General features: G+C 46.1%; 1 protein-coding gene across 7 annotated transcripts in view; it reads right to left on the bottom strand.

Moving 5' to 3' along the window:
* Window positions 1-21,562, bottom strand: part of PRR5L (proline rich 5 like) — a 73,538-nt gene that overhangs the window by 29,081 nt on the left and 22,895 nt on the right. For all 7 annotated transcript variants that reach the window (XM_032639799.1, XM_032639795.1, XM_032639800.1 and 4 more), the window contains exons 3-4: window positions 20,907-20,987; window positions 5,485-5,533 (exon numbers count right to left, since the gene is read on the bottom strand). In XM_032639799.1, coding sequence (XP_032495690.1) covers window positions 5,485-5,533; window positions 20,907-20,987 — 130 coding nt within the window. The remainder of the gene's footprint in view (window positions 1-5,484; window positions 5,534-20,906; window positions 20,988-21,562) is intronic.

Raw genomic sequence — 21,562 nt, 5'->3', positions numbered from 1 at the left:
AATACATGACTTAGTGCAGGAAGGATGCTTGGAGCAGTTCTCAGACTTGAGCACACATGAGAATCACAGAGGACTTGCTAAAACACAGGCTGCTGCGCCGCAGTTCCCTCAGTTTCTGACAGTTCCTCTGAGGTGGGGCCTGAGAATTTGCTTTTCTGACACATTCTCAGGTGATGCTGAAGACGCAGGTCCAGGGACCACACTTTGAGAACCAACCGCTCAGAACTGTTGAACAATGCCTGGCACATAAATGCTTGAAAATATTAGCTGTTGTTACAATGATGGCTATTTTAGTCTTCCTTATAGCTGTGAAACCGCCTCCAAGAAAGGTCGCCCGTTGCTTTCCAAGTCTAACAAATATTTCTCAGACCTCCCACCTCAGTCTTGACTTCTTATGGCCACTGAGCTGCTGGATGTTTCCACGTATTTGGATGTTTCCACTTTTCCAGCATCTACCCCTGCCTTCCATCCCTTCCCCCAATGGTTCCCTAAATCTGTCTCCTGCCATTTCCGGCCTAGTCTACTTGGAAGTCACCCAATTTCATCCATAATGGGTTCCTAAAAACACATACCCATGTGGACCTAGACACTTACATGATATCAGGGGGAGTTCTGTTCCCACAGAGCCAAAAAGGATGATAAAATCCCTAATTACATCTCATTTTCAGAGCTAGTCTTCAGGTGATATATTTGCAGCATTTGGTACCTACATGTTCCCTCCTTAACAACGGAATGTGTAATAACCTCAGTGCAATGAGGCCGAAGAGTTGCCATTTCCGCATATACCCATTGATTTCCATCCTTCTCTCAATTATATTAAGATCTGTGGTTATCAATTTCAAGACTCATTTTTCCATTTTGCTTCATAAAATTGCAGGAAAGTCCAATAAAATTATTCAAATAATTGCATAAAATTCAAGTAATTGCCGAGGAGGGCAGCCTGAAGCATCCAGGGGTCCTCCTGGCAGCCCCCAGACTAGCACCTTTTCTCTCCCCTCTCAACAGCCAAGGGGAGCTTTAAGCCACCCCAATGTTCACAGACTCCCCAAGGCCTCTCTTCCAAGTACTGGCCAAATGCAAGATGCAACTTCTAACGACCTTCTCACCTAAAGACATCATCCTCTCCCCTCTTGCTTGTCTCCTCACTGGAGCCCAGCTCCTCTTGTTCAAAGCCCCTCTGTATACTGGCCCCAATTTTACCTTCAAAGCAGAGTATATGGGAATTGTGTCTTACTACCTTCTGCCCACCTAATTATCTCTTTTCCCCTTTTGGGAATCCCGTTTGTTTTAGAAGCCTTCCCAGGTGGATTAAAGAAGATTATTATTTAATAATCTTAAAGATTATTAAGATAATCTTTACGATTATTATTAATCTTAAATAATAATATTATTGTTAATAATAAAGATTAATAATCTTAAAGAATAGTAAAGATTATACTGGGCCTGTTTTTAAGCCTTTACCATCCACTCAGGGTTTCAGTTAACACGATGCCGTGTGTCCCCTATACGGATGCATCTACCTCCCTGCACTGCAATTTCAAACTCCATGGTGACCAGGATGCTTCCGTGGGTCTCTCCTTCAGCTCCCTGCCACATGCCACACGCCCTTAATGAATCTTCTCTGATAATGATGAGCTAAGGGGAAAGTGGCCTCTTGTGACTGCCACAGATAACGAGCAGTAGATGGAAACCTTTACATCAAACATTTACATCATCCGTGCCCTACTGACAAGTATGGTGGCCAAATTTCTCCTTTTCTTAGGTAGTATCTTATTCAAAGCCACTGACTACACACTGAGTCTCTGTATCAAGCGAAACTCTAGTTCCACCAAAAATAATTTAACTTTCTGGGCTTGGGGAAAAGCTTTCAACAGACACAACACAACCAGCAGAGGCAGAAGCACAGAAAGTATGATCAGCCACCTCTCCCATCCCCAGGCCCCGGACCACCAAGGCACCTAATCAGGTAAGAGAAAAATGCAGAGCATTTCCTGTCAACCATTTCCAAAGACAAAAGGAACCAATTACCCCGCAGAGCTGTCTCTAGGATGTAGAGTTCCTGTCGGAAACCCCAATTTTCCTTCCGGGTGCAATTCAAAACAGACGGAGAAAAAAGGAAAATCAATACTGGAAATGTCAAAGATTTTTCTGGCCTCTGTCATATGGAAATCTATCTGTGCTTTTGTCAATCAAACAGCCTGTCTTCTCTGTATGCAGACACAAGATAAGCACCATCTTTCCGCCTGCTCTGCCCCTGCCCTCACCTCGGGTCATTTTCATTATTCTTCACTGAAGACAATCTTTCTGTGAGTCTTTCTTCAAAGCTGCAAAATGAGAATGTTCACTTTCAAAAGCGGAGCCACGGTGATGGCTTTTACAAGTAGCAGTCTCTGGGGTGGGGGGGTCTGGGTCCCAGGAGACAGACCTCATTGCTGAGTCCAGATGTCCAGGCGGTGGGGGGGTGGGGGGGGGTGGCCATCTCATCCTCCACACGGAGGAACCCACTCATCACCTTCCCCAACAGCCACATCCATGGCATTTGGGTCTTACCTGTCCACCCCCCTGGTTCTGCTCCTCACTTGTCCCCAGACCTTCCTCCCTCCTCCTTGCTGGAGGAATGTTCTTTCTGGAGCCCATTCTGACTTTCCCTCTTGAAACTACATCCGATAGTTGAGTGTGAAGGCTGAGGTCACCTCTATCAGCCTTGCCTCCTGGATTTCCCTCTTCATCTGAAAAGCTCTTCTTGGTGTGGCTTTGAAACCAGCCCATTTTCAAGGGTGCCTAGCGAAGGACTTTCCACGCCTGAGTCTCTCTTGAACCACCTTCACCACTTGGTCACAGCCAGGGCCACATACACTATTATTCTTTGTATACTATTTTTCTTCAATCAATCCACTTTTTAAAAACATAAATATGTTTATAAAAGAAACCACAGCAACACCATTTACCATAAATTGAATGTAACTCAAGGATCAACTCAATCTCAACAAAATGATGTTATGTAATCCTAATTCGACATTGCTTCTAGCTGAAGACACTAATTTTGAAACCTGCTCTCTCTTCCCTAAACAAGAGAGATCACCAAGTCTTGCAGAAGTGTAACAGACACAAGGGCACAAACGAAGACTCTCCCTGGCACGATCAGAAGAGCTAAAGGAAAATAAGGAAAGGAAACACTTACCACAAAGGTGAATGTTATTTAATACCATTGTGTGCAACTCCTAAAATCTCTCATGTATCTGTGGTGGGCAACCCCTCCCTCTCTCCCAATAAAGTTTATTGAGCATCTACTATGTGCTAGGTAATTTCCAGGGACTGGAGAACCAAACACATTTTTAAAAAGGCTCTGTGCCTACATGAGACTTAAAACCTACATTTTAATAAACAGTGTCTACGATAGGCTTTTCTCCAGTCTAGCACCATAAACTAAGGAAAAACCCAGATTCAAAACTGTGAAAACCAGTTCATACCCCACACCCCCAGAAAGAGACTCAATATTCACCAAGCAGTTTCTCTGATTAAGCACTCGATAAAAAATGACATGTGGTTACCAGCTGTTAAGTGTCTGGCATACTTTGTAAGCAGCACTTACTGCCCCCAAAACCTCAGGGCTTTCCAGATAAATAAATCCCCACCCAAATGCCCTTCCCCACCCATCCGAGGGGTAGCCCCCAAAGCCAAGACATGACTGACATTTCAAACTTGACTGAAACCACACAGATCCCTGTCTATTTTAAATGTCAACGAGGAAGGCAGCTGGGCTGGCAGGTTTCACCAGGAGGGATTGAAAAACCACTTCTCTGTAGTTGGATTTAAAACTCAATCACTAGAGACAGCAAGAGAAAAGAGTGAGGACAAGACTGACCTTTGAGTCGAGGGCAACTGAAATGATTCACATTTGTGACTAATTATCTTTTTTTTAATCTTTGTTTGTCTCTCCCTGGACAGGGGTTTTCTTTCAAGCAGCTGAGACATTTGCCCTGATTGAATTCCAGGCTTCTGCTGGGTCTTGCTTTGTCCAGATATAGAGTGGCCAAGTGGTCATTTTCTGGTGTGTGTGGGTGTGGGTGTGCATGTGAGAGAGAAACAACTGACATTTGTCATTCTTTTAAAGTGCACATAAAAGTTTAAGCTTCCTGATTTATGGAAAGAAAATGGAAGGATGCCTGCGTTATTTTTAAAAGCTAAAAACTCTTTAAACTGTCTTAAAAGTGTGCTCACCTGGGATACAGAATAATATCACCAACCTGAAACCAATTTATTATGGATTTTTTTTTATGTCACCTTCCCATTAAAAGGGATGGATTACACTTTAGAATAACAAATATGTATACAGTTGACCCTTGAACAACGCGAGGGGTTAGGGGCACCAACCCTCCGTGTAGTCGAGAATCTGCATATAATTTATAGTTGACCCTCCGTATCTGAGGTTTTTTTGTATCCACAGATACAACCAACCATGGATCCTGCAGTACTATAGTATTGACTATTGAAAAAATCTGTGTGGGGACTTCCCACCACGTGTCTTTGGATGGAGTCAGGAAGGCATCTCGTGTCAGTGGATTAGAAACCATCCGGACTGCACCTGGAATCTTGAACTCATTAGCTGCAATAACAACAGTGTCTAGGCAGGAGGGATGTTAGCTTATCTGATTCAATTCTATCTTTAACAGAACAGACAGAGAGGCTTAGTGACAAGAAAGAACTTGGCTAAAGGGACATAGCATTACACTCAATTAGGTACCATACACGGAGTGGGAGGGAATGGCACTAGGAAAGCAGTTCTCAAAGTGTGGTTTGGGGTCTCCTGAGGGATCACCCAGACCTTTTCCACATGGTCAAAACGATTTCCTTAACAACACTAAGCTGTTATTTGCCTTGCATCCTCCGTTGAGTGTACTGTCGAATTTTCCAGAGACTAGGTGCAATATTTTCCAGACGGGCAATATCACAATAGACTGACTATGACGCCGATATGAGGATTCAGTCTCTGCAGGTAGAGATTTGCAGACATATAAAACAATACCACTCTCCTATCCTTTTATTTTCAGAAAGTTATTTTTCATAAAAATGCCGTTTATGCTAACATGTAGTAGGTTTATTATTTGAATGAATTAAGGCACACAGTAAATTTTCTCAGGCTTAATTTCTAATATGGTGAAAATACATAGAGATAACCCAAATAAATGATCATTTTTAAGAGCGTAACGGGGTCCTTGAGACCAAAAAGCCGGAGAACCGCTGTCTGAGGCTATAGTCTCCATAAAAGCAGGGACCACGCTTGCCCTGTACGCCTCCACTGCCACTGCACTGCAGTGCCCAGCACGCAGTAGGGCTGCACTGCAATGCCCAGCACATAGTAGGAACTCGGGATACATAATTTTGGATGTTGAAGGCATGTCCAGGTGTACAGTATCGGTCACTCCTTTAGGTACATGTACCCATGCGCACAATATAACACAAGCTCAGACCCACACAGCTTACCTGAAAATAGTCTGTAATGAACGATCCAAGTTCACTCTTCAGCAGCCTCCTGGAAAGAGAGAAAAACTGTCAAGCAGCCCTTGATGCTATAGCTCCTGGAGTTCACAGATGCTTGGTGAATTGCCGTGCTCACCAGTGGCACAGGGGCCGAGGCCAGGCCTGAGCCGGAAGTGTGCTTTCCTAGGCCCCAGTAATACCCCACCCCCACCAAGGTCATTAGGGAACTGGGGCAGATGGAACTCCTAGAAGGCATCTGCTCCTTAGTTCACTTTTACAGATAAAGCATCTCAAGAGGGCAGCCACAGGAGATCCCAATTCTAACAGAGGTGGAGGCAGGCAGGGGCACCTGGCTTCATGTGCGGCAAAAAATAAGGAAGAGAAAGGCCATGGTTTTGTAATTCCCCCTCATTTGCAGACTTTACGGTTTAAAATGCATTTTTCATACATTCTTCACCCCAGGATTGCAAAGTATGTGTGTGTGTTGGGGAGCAATTATTATCTCTCGCGTATAGATAAAGAAATTGAGGCTCAGAGAGGTCTCCCAAATAAGTCAGCGGCAGAGTGAAGATTCAAACCCAGACCTTCTGCAAATTCAACATCTCTTTGCATAACCCTACCCAGCCTCGCCCCCAAATCCATCGGAGACACTGAGCTTGGTGCCATGGTTTCAGGGGCCTTACTGCCCATCCCAAAGGGACTTAAAAGTCCTTCAAAGGAGAACAGATGGATTTTATTTACGCAGCACAAACATTTATTCAGCTGCTCTTTATGAGCCAGACATTGTTCTAGCGCCAGGCTTGCAGAAGTGAGCAAGACAGGCGAGGTCTCTGCTCTCAAGGAGCTTACATCCTTGGGGGGAGGGGTGTGGAGAGCTAGCAGGTTAATCGATACACTCCCGAGGTAAGTGCAAAGAGTCTTAAGCGCTTAAAAAATAAAAATAAAACATGGTGGTATTGGCACCAGACCTCCTTCTCCCTGAGAGAAATCATGGGACTATCCCTACTGCTCTTTCTTTAATTTGATCCAAGTAAGGTGAGGAAGCTAAAACCAAGGATCCAGGAAAAAAAAACGCTTCAGGACTTCCAATAACTTCATTTACGCATCCCACTGGACACGGTTACTAAAGAGCAAACACTCAAGCTTCTGACAACACCTGCTGGGTTTTAACTCCTCAAAAAATGCATTCTCACGTGTCGCTGTAGGATAAACAGGAAGTTACAACAAGATGCCACAGTGTGCAGAAGATAGACACAATAAGACTGAGTCACAAGAAGAAGAAACATCCATGATCTAAATTTCTGCACCAGAAAGAGCCCTGGAAAGCTGAAAACTCATGCTGAGCAAGGAAGATACCTTCCTTTTGCCAGGACAGAAAACGTATCTGTGGTGGACACTGCATTTTGAGATCCAAGTGAATGGCAGGCTCTCAGAAGGCCATCCCATCCACAGAATCCAGGGGTTCACCCAGATGCGGGTGGGTCTGGCAGAGACAGGGGAGCCTTCGTCGGTCACTGGGCCAAGAGCAGGTGGGTCACAGCTGGTCTTCAAGGCCAGAGGCGTCGCTCAGACGGGACACAGAAATCAAGTGGGCAGCCCCAGAGGGAGGCCCTGAAACAGGAAGAGGCAGGGAGGCTGCTTCTGGCTGCTGGAAAGAGAAGCACCTCCCAACAAAGTCTTCATGGCCACTGGGAAGTCTCAAAACCATAGGTGAAGAAGCGAAGCTTCATCGAAAAGTGGAAAATCAGGGCTTCCCTGGTGGCGCAGCGGTTGAGAGTCCGCCTGCCGATGCAGGGGACACGGGTTCGTGCCCCGGTCCGGGAAGATCCCACATGTCACGGAGCGGCTAGGCCTGTGAGCCGTAGCCTCTGAGCCTGCGCGTCCGGAGCCTGTGCTCCGCAACGGGAGAGGCCACAACAGTGAGAGGCCCGCGGACCGCAAAAAAAAAAAAAAAAAGTGGAAAAACAAGTCCTCATAACGGGCTACTACTAACAGAGTTTCTTAAGCATTATCTCGGGCACTTACAATGTTAAGGGGTCAACACGGTTCTGAGACTAAAACGCAGGCTATGGAATTGGTGTCCCGAGGAAGCCATGCTGGGAGGACACTGTGTTCATGTAGACGCTTCAGGTAAAATGGAAAGAGAGACAGAGGTCGTCAGTACAGGTGAGCCTTCAGGGTCAAGAGCTATGGAAACCCACTTGGAGCAAGGCGGAGGAGTAACAGTCATGAACTGGGGCTGGACGTGATTAGACAGGTGGTACCCCAGAAGCACTGTGATGCTACACAACTGAGGAATCCAAGAGGTCTCCTCCCCTACCTATCAGGGAGGGCGGAAAGGCTGCAGACTGCAGTGACAGGAACGGTACATCACCCTTAAGTTACAGCCGGGACTGCAGCAAGCCCCGGCCAAGGCCAGAATTCTTGGCAGAGCATTACAGGAAGACAAAGCTTGAGGTAGAAATCAGCTGATAAAGGAGCAGAGATTAAAGAGTGAACTTGTTGCAACTGCCAAGACAAAGGCATAGCAAAAAGGACCCAGAAGCTAGCAGCAGCCATACCAGGGGCAGCAAGATGGTGATGGATAAGAATAAAGAGGCAGGATATGAAGAGGTGCTCCCACCACACTGATAAGAGTGGTCCTCAGTCCTTTACTGAAGCGGAACCACACACAGGTGTGGCAATCTGCTTTATATATGTTAAATGTAATAGACTGTAAGCAGGTACTGTAAGAGAATTCCATGTTCAAAACCCTCTCTACTAGGTATTGTTGTACAGAATTATCAGAACAGAATAGACCCTAGCTGATCATTTAAGTCAACATTCCATTGTCCTGGGTGGGTAAATCAGTAAGCTACCCTGTTCCTTACAAAATCCTGTCTTATTTCTGTCTGCACATGTTATGAGTTAGACAAGGTCAATACATACATGTACAGCGCTTCCACTGCGGTGAAATATGGAATCAACGTAAATGTGCACCAATAAAGTGCTCATAAAAACCTGGTTTATTCGTACAATGAAGTTCTAAGTAGCCATAAAAAGACAAAAGGGAATAAGGAAGTGCTCTTAAGTAATGATATGAAAATATCTACATTACGTTAAATCAAAAAGAAGCAAGATGCAGAACACTGTGTATAATGTGCTACCTTGTGAGAAGGGAAGAGAAAACATATGTATTTTTTATTTACACGAGAGCAACAAATTCACTTGTCAAATCTGCTCTAACTTGCTGTTCTGTCATAACTATGATTTGGTTTCCAAGAGACCCTTTGAACTGAAATATACAGTACCTTGATTTTTTTTTTCAGTATCTTGATTTTTAAACACACAAAACATACATGCATTTTCAAAATTATATGTAAATGCACTGGGTTGTGTCTCCTCCTCTCCATCTTCCCAAGTAGGAGGCTGGAGAAGGTTGAGGCTGTTACTGGAAATTTAGTAGGGCAACAAAACACTTTAGCAAACTTTATCCCCTGAAGTTGGGAAACGCTGTGCTAGAGACACCAAACCACCTCGTTAGACCCTAGTCTGTGGACCTCGTATAAAGTGTCAAGTATCCCCTGCTGCTTTTCCACAAATATTCCTCATATGTGCGTAAAGAAGCTCTGGAGGAATAACCAATAAACTACTGTAATAAAAGTTATCTTTGGCAGGGGAGTAGGAGCTGGGTTTCTGGAGTACAAGGCAGGGAGATTCTTCAATGTATATCTCGTTGTATATATAAATTTTTAGTACACTGTGAACACATCCTACTCAAAAACATTAAAAAAATTTTTTTGAATTAACAATAACCACCATCAGGGTTACCAACAGATGGCTTGAGGCCGAGAAGGAATTGTGGGAGTGCGTTCCCACATCAAGGGCACAATATCAGGGGCACAATATCAGGAAGCAGACTGTCCTAGGGGATCAGAGAATCCCACAAGTCCTGAGAATCTGCCAATGCAAACCCACCCCAGGCTGGTAACCCGAGAACTTAATGCAGAGAGAGGGGGGTGAGGAGAGGACAGAGCTGGCTCAGCCAAGCTGAGAACAGTCTGCCGCTGAGTCACAGTGCGAGATCCACCATCTATTTCTATATTCTGTGTTTACTCTGCTTGCACTTGGATTACAAGGAAAGGGTACTTCTCAAAAACTCTACCCTGGTCTTAGCTGAACTGAGAGAAAGGGATTTTCCACCCCTCTACCTTGAGGTACCATCTCCAGGGGGAACTCATCAGTAGTTTCCCTCCAAAACAGGAACGGGTGACTGATAGAACATCGGGACCCCATGAGTTAATTCACCGAATCACAAACGTCTACTGAAAACCTACTCTGTGTCAGATGTGGTGTGAGGTGCTAGGAGAGAAGGATGGGAGAGCTCAGACAATGACTTCCTGCCCATCAGGACCCCTCTCCCAGGAGACAGGGGTACCATCTCGTCCAAAAAATGGAAAGTATCAAGGCATTAGGGATGCACAGACCTAAATTCACAGAGGGACCACTCACCCTATAACCTTCCTCACTACATTTGCCAGTTTAGCTTGTAAAGCACGAGAAAGAAGAGAAAAGCAGAAGAAAGACAACAGAATCAAAGAGCCTGTTCTTGTGGTTCCCTAGATACGGAAGAGATGGAAATCCTGATTCCCAAAACCTAGGACATATGTTCCTCCTGGGCACAGAGGCACAGAACCCGGCAGCCTTCCTTCCACTTTTTCCATCCTTTCCTAGGGTCTCTTCCCAGGAAACAGGAAAGTTATTACATACTGGAGCAAATAATAATAATAAACAAAAAACAAATTGCTCCTAGGATGGAGCCTAGCTTTTTTCCCAATTAAAGTTTACTGAGCACTTACTAAGTGCCAGGCACCATTGTCAACAACGTATATGTATTTCCTCATTTAAGCGTAAAACAAAACCGCTTTTTATACACAAGAAAATGGAACAGCAGAGGTTACTGAGGAGGCATGCAGCAAGCTCAGGATGGAGAGGAGAGAAGTCTCACTGAATGTGAGGGTCTGGAGGCAGCCACCTGGGTCCGAAGCCTGTGGTCAGCAGTAACCTTTGCAAGTTAACTGTACAATTTAGTCCCTTGTAACTGTTTCCTCAACTGGAACTTGGGGATAGTAAGGGTAGCCACTCCACAGGATTACTGCAAGGGCTAAACGAATTAATCCTTGAACGGTATGCTCCCGGGATACAGCAAGGCTCAGCAAGTGTCACTACCACCATCATCACCACCATCATGACCATGATCACCACCACCACCATCACCACCACCACCACCACCACCACCACCACCACCACCATCACCATCATCACCATCATCACCACCACCACCATCACCATCATCACCACCACCACCATCACCACCACCACCACCATCATCACCACCACCACCATCACCATCACCACCACCATCACCACCACCACCACCATCACCACCACCACCACCATCACCATCATCACCATCATCACCACCACCACCACCACCACCATCATCACCACCACCACCACCATCATCACCATCATCACCACCATCACCACCACCACCACCACCACCATCACCATCATCACCACCACCACCACCACCATCATCACCATCATCACCACCACCACCACCATCACCATCATCACCACCACCACCATCACCACCACCACCACCATCACCATCATCACCACCACCACCATCACCACCACCACCACCATCACCATCATCACCATCATCACCACCATCACCACCACCACCACCACCACCACCATCACCACCATCACCATCATCACCACCACCACCACCATCACCATCATCACCACCACCACCACCACCACCACCATCATCACCACCACCACCATCACCACCACCACCATCACCACCACCACCATCACCACCACCACCACCATCACCACCATCACCACCACCACCATCACCACCACCACCACCACCACCATCATCACCACCACCACCATCACCACCACCACCACCATCACCACCATCACCATCATCACCACCACCACCACCATCACCATCATCACCACCACCACCACCACCATCACCATCATCACCACCACCACCATCACCACCACCACCACCACCACCATCATCACCACCACCACCATCACCACCACCACCACCATCACCACCATCACCATCATCACCACCATCACCACCACTACCAGCACCATCATCACCACCATCACCACCATTGTCACCACCATCAGCCATTGAGCTAGAAAGAGAAGGAAGTGGGGACCTGAGAGTAATGGGAAGTGAATGCTTATGTGGGACTCAACCCAAAAGGGAAATGGGGCATGAAGTTCAGTCAGAAGCCAAAAGGGCAGTAATAAGGAGAAATGAGGAACCACTCACACGCTGATCTGTACTATCTCACCCCCTTTTCCTCCAGGCTGACTGGGTGAGACACCACCCCAGATGATAGGATTTCCTGTTATTATACAGACCGTCATCTAACCCTGCACCATCTTGTCAACTCAACTTCCCACTTCTGTGGGCTTGAAGGTAAACGAGGCACAGCCCAAGCTGGATCTAGCTGGTTATGAGGTACAGGGAGGACCAGATGGCAGGCAGGGCATGGAGTGGCAGAAATGATGTAGACAAATCACCTTAGATGTGAGCCACAATATCTCTTGTGCACAGGGAAAGCCCCAAGGCAGCAAAATCCCAAAGGATAATGAAACAGCTTGGAGACAGGTGCCACAGGGCTAAAGTTTAGCCAGCACGAGTGGGGACACCATATCAGTTGTGAAGTATTTCTGTGCCATTTGGCAATCAGGGGCTGCCGCAAGTACCCAGGCCTTTTGGTGGGATCTAGCCGACGTCCTCATGGTCTAGGAACAGCAGGGGGCCTCAGGGTCCTGTGCCTGACGCTATAGCTCGTCAGTCAGTGCCTGTCCAACCTGATCATTATATCCTCCTGAGATCACCCACCTTGCTTCTGCAATAGGACACATTTCAAGGAGGTGGCGTCTTTTAAGCAGTAACACAGGAAAACATCCCTTTCCTCTGCTGGCCCATTCTATGGGGGCCCATCAGAGGTTGTGTGCGTAACTCAGATAAAATTCTAGGATTCTCACACCTCTCTGTTTTCTGCACCCCAGTGGGTGGCAGTGGGGACAGTGAAAAAGATGGAGAAAACCAACAAAAAGCATTTCCAGAGCTCCTAATTATGTCACATGTACCATGCTAAGCAGATGGCACAAAGCATCTTGAATCCTCCAACAGCCTCTAAGGCAGGAATTTATTTTGCAGATGAGGCGACTGTTGCTCAGAGCCTTCCCTGAGGCCATACACTGGCAGGTCCCACCTCAAACAGAGGCCCACCTGAACATCAGGCAGTGGTACCCCCATCCCCACAGGGCCAGGCAGGTAAGGTGAGTGAGGGAAGCATATGGGCACAGACAGTGGGGCTGCAGCCAGGCCTCGCTCCCACTGACCAGTTCCAGATGCAGCGTTGCCCCATGTAGACTTTCCAGAGAGGCCTGGATCTTTAGGTGGGATGTCCAGATTTCCAAACACTGTGCAGGCCGACCACTTCATGGGCCAATCCCAGAGGTTTCTGATTCACTACTTCCCTTCAACTATTCTTCCTGCTCCCAGAGATGAGTCTGTTTCTCAACTAGAGCAGACACAAGGTATCAACACACGGCCAGGCAGAGCGACCTGGGCCAAAAAAGAGAAGATCTCGCCTGCAGGCCTCCCAAACGAGTGTCCTCAGGAGACAATGCCCACTCATTTGATGATCTGTTCATGAATCTACATCCAGGAGCACCAGGCCTAAAGCTGGACAATGCCAGGCATGTGCCTCTTGCAGCCCACTTACTGTGTGTTGAGGCACGTGGGAGGCTCAAGTTCAAGTCCCAGGTCAGCTACTAACTAGCTCTGCGACTCTGGGCAAGTTATTCCAGTCCTCTGTGCCTCTATTTCCTCATCTGTAAGATAGGGATACAGTGGCACCCGGCTCATAGGGGCGTGGTGAGTTTTACAAGAGTTAACACACAGAGCCCGGCACGCACTAAATAAATGTTCTGCTGACGTCTACTGTTATTATTACCGCACAGAATCTTGACTCAGCCTGGTCCCTTCTGCCAGCCTGTGGGTTCCATCCGGCCTCTCCTCTCCTCTCCTCCCCTCCCAGCTCTGCCCGCAGCTGTGGGTCCCAGTACAGTCGACAGACTCCCTCACAGAGCTGGAAGCATCTGAGGTGGAGCTCCCTTCCGGGCCTCAGACAGCCAACTGACTCAGAACCAGGACGTTTCAACTCCGACCTGTGAGAGACGGAGCTCAATTCTTGGAACCTCCCCTTTCCTTGAAAATCTCTGGGGTTTCCTTCATGACACCTCCCTCCCAACAAGAACAGAAGCAGGGTGGTTGGAGAGAGAAGGAAAATGTGAGTTTCCTGCCTCAGGCCAGCTGCAGATAACTCATCTCTGGTTTCCGGAAACCTCATCTCTGAGCATTTATTTCTGTTGAGAAAAAAAAAAAAAAAAACCAGGAAGAAGGAGGGGTGAAAGAGTATGGAGAGAGTAGTGGCAAGATCTTTATATCCTCACCTGCCCTTTCTACCTGATTCCCACCTGTTCATCCTGCAGATTTCAAAGGAGGCATGGCTTTCTCCCATATTTAATCATGTGCCCAGCCCCTCACATTCCCCAACACTCTGGGTTCTGCTACCACCCCACTTAGAACATCATATGATAACTGCCTATTCAGTTCCCCACTCTCACTCTGCCGTAAGTTCCCCAAGGGCAAGAACAACCCAGCTCAACGGCTGCCCCAGAACCTGGCCCAGTACCTGGCAAAGTCCACAAATATTCACTGATTAAATGAAGAAAATCATCAATGACCCCTCCCTCTACACGTACCCCCCCCCACTCCCACCAGCCAACCAAAAAGTGAAAGCACTTTTCAGAAACTACTTGCGTAGGTTCTTATAAGAACCAATACAAATAAATCATGGCTTTCTCACGCTTTCCTAACTCTCTGTCATCAGTGGAATAGTTGCCGAAAGGCATGTTTAGCAAGAGCGCGCTTCTGTGTCAGAGTTTGGCCACTCTTGTTCCTGGGAAAGCTCGTGAAACCCAAACCTCTAACAGAGACTTGTGCCCATTGCCAAAATGCAGCCACATTAGAATTGAGGCTAGAGAGGGGCGTTCAAAACCACATCCATGCCCCATAGAGAATTTAAACCAAGAAGACATTCGGGTCCAGCCCACACCAGTGCAGACGGACACTCAGGGCGGGCATTATTGTAGATTGTGATGACGAGGGATTTCACTAGAATATGTCTATTCTGAGGGGTGATTTTCAATAGAAAAGATTCTGATTTATGGTCTTCATATTGACAGACCGTGAGCCCTGACTTTAATTGGGGGAAAACTGGCCACTTGATTGAGGTGTGACATTCCTGATGAATTTGTTCCTAAAATGTCTCCGCACCTGAATAGACATTTCTCCAAGGAAGACACACAGATGGCCAAGAGGCACATGAAAAGTTGCTCAACATCACTAATTATTAGAGAAATGCAAATCAAAACTACAATGAGGTATCACCTCACACCAGTTAGAATGGGCATCATCAGAAAATCTACAAACAACAAATGCTGGAGAGGGTGTGGAGAAAAGGGAACCCTCTTGCACTGTTGGTGGGAATGTAAATTGATACAGCCCCTATGGAGAACGGTATGGCAGTTCCTTAAAAAAGTAAAAATAGAATTACCATATGACCCAGCAATCCCACTACTGGGCATATACCCAGAGAAAACCATAATTCAAAAAGACACATGCACCCCAATGTTCATTGCAGCACTATTTACAATAGCCAGGTCATGGAAGCAACCTAAATGCCCATTGACAGACGAATGGACAAAGATGTGGTCCATATATACAATGGAATATTACTCAGCCATAAAAAGGAACGAAATTGGGTCATTTGTTGAGACATGGATGGATCTAGAGACTGTCATACAGAGTGAAGTAAGTCAGAAAGAGAAGAACAAATATCATATATTAACACATATATGTGGAACCTAGAAAAATGGTGCAGATGAACCGGTTTGCAGGGCAGAAATTGAGGCACAGATATAGAGAACAAACGTATGGACACTAAGGGGGGAAAGCGGCAGGGAGTGGTGGTGGTGGGATGAATTGGACGATTGGGATTGACATGTATACACTGATGTGGATAAAATGGATGACTAATGAGAACCTGCTGTATAAAAAAATAAATAAAATTAAATTTTAAAAAACCCAAAATTAATGAGGAAATAAATCCTAATGAGAAATGGGGTTAAGATCATGTGGAGTTAGATGACAAAAATCCTATATCCTGGCTTCTGCATCAGGAGGTAAACTGGCTCACTGTGAGCAAAAGTTGTTCTTAAATTAATATTTAAGAAAAAGCATGAAATTTCAGACTGCTAATTTTACCGTAATTACCATGCATGTTATCGCAAATGTCCTTATTTTTTTAACCTGTTTAATTTATTATTTTTGTAAAAAATCTGGGTAAATTTGGTGATCCAGAAATATGTGCAATTAACAGCAAAGGTGATAGTGAAGGACTCTTAGCTCCATCCATAGGGTGTGGACAATGTATCAATAGCATATTCTATTATGTTCTTTCAACAGCTATATAGATATACCAGTGAGATTAGACCACCACTTCCAGGGTTGTGTTCAGAAGCATATCTGTTCTTGGCAATAATAATGGGTAGCGTGAGAACCACATTTCCATTGTTAGCTTGAGGAACACTATATAAGGAATTTTCTTGTTTTCTAAAACACATAATATACACAAGCATATTGTATCCTTTAAGTTGCTAATTAATGTGGACACAAGTGCATGGAAAGGCATTATCTCTGTACCTCCAATAATTTTCATTTCAATAAAAGTGTAAACTATGGCTGGACACTTTCCAGTCTTTTTTTCAAAAAAAAAAAAAGGTCTCCGCATCCTTCTCTTGATCTAGTAATGTGTTTTAGAAGTTGAACATCCTTAGTCCAGAGTTCTTCCTCAGAGATACCCCAAAGTCTATCTACTTAAGTTTAAACTGAAGTTCATTTTTAAGACATGGAGACACGTCTGAGAAGAAAAGATCAATTGTTTGTAACGACTGCATTTCAGAACCCAGTTATATAAAACTTACCTTCCTGGTCATCCTTTGCATTGGCTAATATTTACACAAATTCATATTTCCCAGGGAACATACTAACTCCACAGTTAGAAAGATGGCCAGGGCTGGCTGGGGTGACCCGGGAAAGCTGATTTAGGCTTTGACATTGGACTTGGATAATCCATCAAAGTTTATTACTGTTTGGCTGGAGTAGAATGAAGCACTGAGAGAGTCATTTCCTCTTGTTCTTTCCTCTGCAGAAAGGAGAAACAGCTGGCTCTCCTTGTAAGAACTTAGCCTCACCCACACTTCCAGGCCAGCACATTCTTGGAAGGGCCTGTCCTGGACCTCTCTAGTTCAAAGTCAGCTCACCTCATCCAAACAGCTAGAGAACTTTGTATACAGTACTGTTTATGGGGCAATTCATCACACTGCCCTGTGCTCTCACGCATGGTACTCAGCCAGCATTTATCACTTTATTATTGCTCGAGTTTCATAACAGGAATAATAATGGCTAACACGTATTCGGCACCAGATCTTGTAAAATGACATTTTTAGCATTGTCTCAGACCTCCCTGATGTTCATGTCATTATTATCTCCGTTTCATAAAAGAAAAAACAGAGATTGATAAATGAAGTAACTTGCCCATGTCACACAGCTGGTCTAATTTGGATCCCTAGTCTCTCTGAATCCAAAAGCCACTCTCTTAACAAGTTAAACTATTCTCTCGAATCTGGCAGGGATCTTCTTGCACATAGAACTGTCATAATTGATTGAAAAAAGGGCTTGAGATGAATAGCCTTCTCTCCTTTGGCATCTTCTTCCCTCATCCCTACCGCCTCTGCCCCTCACCCGACCTGGTCGGGCCTCAACGCTGGCCAGTTTGCCATTGTGTTCTGCGAACAGGTCTTTTCACAGAAAAAAGAGAGTGAAGAAAAACCAAAACCTGTCTATTTAAATGTAACCAGAGAGTAGAATGTCTGTTTTGGTGTTTTAATTACTGAAATAAAGGCAGCTGTGTTTATTCCCATGTTGGCTCTTGCAGATGTGGGTTCAATTTATTTAACTTGGGACGACCAGGTCATACATATGCCTGGAATGTGTTTCATGTTCTCAGTTATACTCTGAGTGTCTGTGCTGGGAAAGCCCATCTCTGTTCTAACCACCATCCTAAAGAAGGACAGAGGGCAGACGGTCCAGGACATGGTCATCGAAGCTCTGGCTTTTGACAGCTTTGTGCTGTTCACATCCAGGCAATTATTTTCAAACCCCAACCATATGTGTTTCTCACTAGCCTGAAAATTGCTCCAAACATAGAAAGGAACATCCAACAGCCCCCGCTAAACCCAATACTGGAAAGGAGTGTTGGAGGAGTGATGTGATCCTTGGAGGGATGTTAAGAATCACAGCACATGGTACAGATGGAGTCCCAGAGGCCTTGGGAAAGGAACAAAGGCAGAAAGAAAGATCAAGACCATTGGCTTCACACTTCTTCCAGCCTAGAACCTCTCTCTCTGACACTACGATATAGTGTAAAGAGCACAGATTCCACTGGGGACTGAATTGTGTCCCCTCACCCCCCAAATTCATATGTTGAAGCCCTACACCCCCAATGTGACACTATTTGGAGGTGGGGCCTTTGGGAAGTAATTAGGTTCTGATGAGGTCGTGAAGGTTGGACCCTCAACACTCATGTTGGGATTAGCATCCTTATAAGAAGGGACACCAGAGAGCTTGCTCTCTCCCCATCGCGTACACAAAGAGGCCGTGCGAGGACACAGCAAGATGGCGGCCAGGAAGAGAGCTCTCACCAGGAACCCAATCTGCCAGCACCTCGACCTTGGACTTCCCAGTTTCAAGAACAGTGAGAAATAAGCATCTATCGTTTAAGCCTCCCAGTCTATGGTTACAAAAACCATTCGGTAGCCTGAGCAAACTAACATAGGTGCCTACATCAGACAGGGGTTCACATCCTGACTCTATCGTTCATAGCTGCGTGACCTTGGACGAGCTACTTTGTTTCTCTTGCCCATCATTTTGTGGATAAGCTATGCACTGAGAACAATGATTGTCTCTCGGGGCTGTGAGGAGGGCTGAATATGATGTATGTGAAAGGTGCCTGGCACTTTTCCTGGCACCTCCATCCACGTCAGTTCCCTTCTCCCCCACTTGGGTGTCCTTAGCGCTAGAATCTGGATCATGACACCCCATCAGCGATGCCGCCCCATGTATGCTATGGCCGATCTCATAAATGGGCAGCCCGTCGGTCAAATTCAGCCCACAGATGTGTTTTGTTTGGCCTGTACCAATGTTTGGGGACATTTGGATTACTTATCAACATTTAAAAGACAAAATTTCACATAAAAATCTCAATTTCTGGTTCTTCTTGAGAAATAAGATGGTATGTCACTGGACCTGCATTGTTCTGGGCAGGGGGGGGATCCCCTTAGACAGAGGGTGAACTCTCACCTCCACTCTCCAGGCCGGCTTCACCCACTTAGACCTGCTGGGTACCTGCGGGCTTCTGAGTGAGCAGCCCGGGGTTAACAGGGCTGTTGAAATCTAGCGTGGCCCGTATTTTTCCTAGCTGCCCACAAAGGTTTTAAGTACAATTTCAGGATCAGTCCCCTGATGTGAGGAACAATTAGCACGTTCCTGAGTCACCGTTTTATTTATTTATACATCTATTGTGAGCTAAGGAACGTTCACGGAAAAGACGGAGATCTTAGTTCTTGGAGTAAAATTCAGCTCTTGCAAGCTGGGGGGTTGGCCGACCCAACTTTGCCCTTGTCACTCAACATCTCAGGGCCCCAGTTTCCTCCTCTGTAAAAGGAGGGCTTGGGTGAGATGATCTCTATTGTCTCTTTCCATATTTGTGTAATTATTAGGCGAAATTCAAGTGCCTGGCTAGAAATTTAACACAACTCTGTTTGCTTCCAAGCTCTAAACGTTTTAATGAAAGCAGAGCTCTTAAAACACCTCACTGACCCTTAACACAGGTCTTAACTAAATGTAAACAAGACCTGAATAATGGCCTTTTTTAATGTTCTGCCCATTCCAGGGTTAGGTCTTCACCCTTGATGTTCTGCACTTAACACATCCAAGAGGAATGAACACCGGGGCATTAAAAGACCTGATGTTCAACCTCCTGTCCCAGGAGACCTCGGGGCTCTGGGCCCTGCTTGCCTCTCTGCCCGCATTTCACCAAAACACAAACCCAACCGCACCACCACCCAACCTCCAGTACTCTGTGCACGTGGGCCTTCTTTCAGTTCCTTGCTCGTTGCTACCACTGGACTTTTGCACATGCAGTTGCCCCCACCTGGAGCCCTCTTCATCTAGTTAATTCCCACCGATCCTTCAGATGACAGCACAAGTATCAAATCACCATTCCTGGCCTCCTTGGCAAGATCAAGTCCTACTAACATACGCTTTCATCACATCAGCTGTGTGGTAGTAGCCGTCACAGGTGCATAATATTACATTTTACATGTGTGATCAGTTGACTAAAGATTATCTCCTCAACTGAACATAAATTCCAGGAGAGCAGGGGCCACATCTGTCTTTGCTCATTGTTGTTTTTCCAGTGCCTGGCTAATAGGGAGGCACTCATATATTTGACGAATGAAAGAACAAGTAGTGGACACTACTGGGAAGATTCTCGAAGACATTAAACTCCTCAAGGACCATGTCTTGTTGAGGGTTTCATCACCAAAACCTAACAGCAATGACAGTAACGATGATGATAAGAGCCCCAAGTACCAAATACTCGGTGTGTTCCAACCCTGTTCTTACAGACTATTTATGTAGTAACTCAATAACTCACAAGAATCTTGTGCATTGGAAGTAGGTGCATTTCCTATCTCTGCTTCACAGAAGAGGAAACCAAGGCACAAAGAAGTTGGCGAGCTACTTAGTAAAAGGAAGGATAGTAATAAAATCCCAAGCCGTCTGCTACCAACTGCTAGGCCATCCTGGCCTAATATGGCACCTAATAATCAAGCAGGGCACAAGAAATGTTTACAGAATAAATGGCAGCTACCAGATGTCAACCCTCTACCCCCTGCACCCCAGTGACCCAAACATACATTATCTACATGGACAAATGGACGAGCCCTCTCTGGAGCAGAAGTCCAGACAGATAAGGGCCTCAGAACTTAACAGTTACAAGAGTCTCATTAAATCCAACAGAAGCAGCAATAGGAACTAAGCAGAAAACAGAACTTAAGGTAAAGTGCCTGGGGGTGGGGTAGCTCCTTCCACCCCAGCTCAGGCCCACGGTGGGAGGGTCCCGGCCTGGCCAGCCACATACCTGATGTTTTCGTTCAGTGTGTAGAGCTCATTGCTTTGCAAACTGCCCCCTTTAAAGACATTGATCACGGCAGTCTGGACGCTGCAGGGAAATAGAAACGACCCCTGGTGAGTGGATCTGTCTCCCCGGGGCCATTTCCTCAAGCAGCTCAGAGCTGAAGGTGAGTGGAAGGGCCGGGAAGCCTGTGGCACAAACACGGCCATGTTTTCTATCCCTGGAATCTGTCACTTCCATCTGAGGGTCCTTGGAGAGGAAGGGAGACTGAGGCCAGGAGGACCCAAAAGTAGGCCCTCTCCCCACCCCCCGCACTTTCTCGCAGGCTGGCAGCCCTGCTGGGGGGCGGCCTTAATGAAGGGCAGGCAGTGGGATCTACTCTCAGGAAACTGCGTGGCCACCACCGCTGGGCCTGAAAGAATCCCCAGTGGCAGTAACTGCAAGCAGGAGACGACTCAGGTCTGGGGTTCTTTCACTCAGGAGACCCGTCTTCACAGGGCAGCCTGGAGACCCAGGGCCAATAGGAAAGGATAATTCCTTGCCTTTTTAAAATGTTTAATTTAAAAAAAATTTCAAATATGGATTTTAATTGTCCTTGCCTTTTACTAGTACCCTCTGGGAAGAACTCCAGAGGGGCTAGCCTCATTTCCCCTGCCACTCCC

The sequence above is a fragment of the Phocoena sinus genome, chromosome 8, assembly GCF_008692025.1.
Source record: "Phocoena sinus isolate mPhoSin1 chromosome 8, mPhoSin1.pri, whole genome shotgun sequence".
NCBI classification, from domain to species: Eukaryota; Metazoa; Chordata; class Mammalia; order Artiodactyla; family Phocoenidae; genus Phocoena; species Phocoena sinus.
The sequence above is the reverse complement of the archived record's forward strand: the minus strand, read 5'-3'. Positions and strand labels throughout refer to the sequence as shown.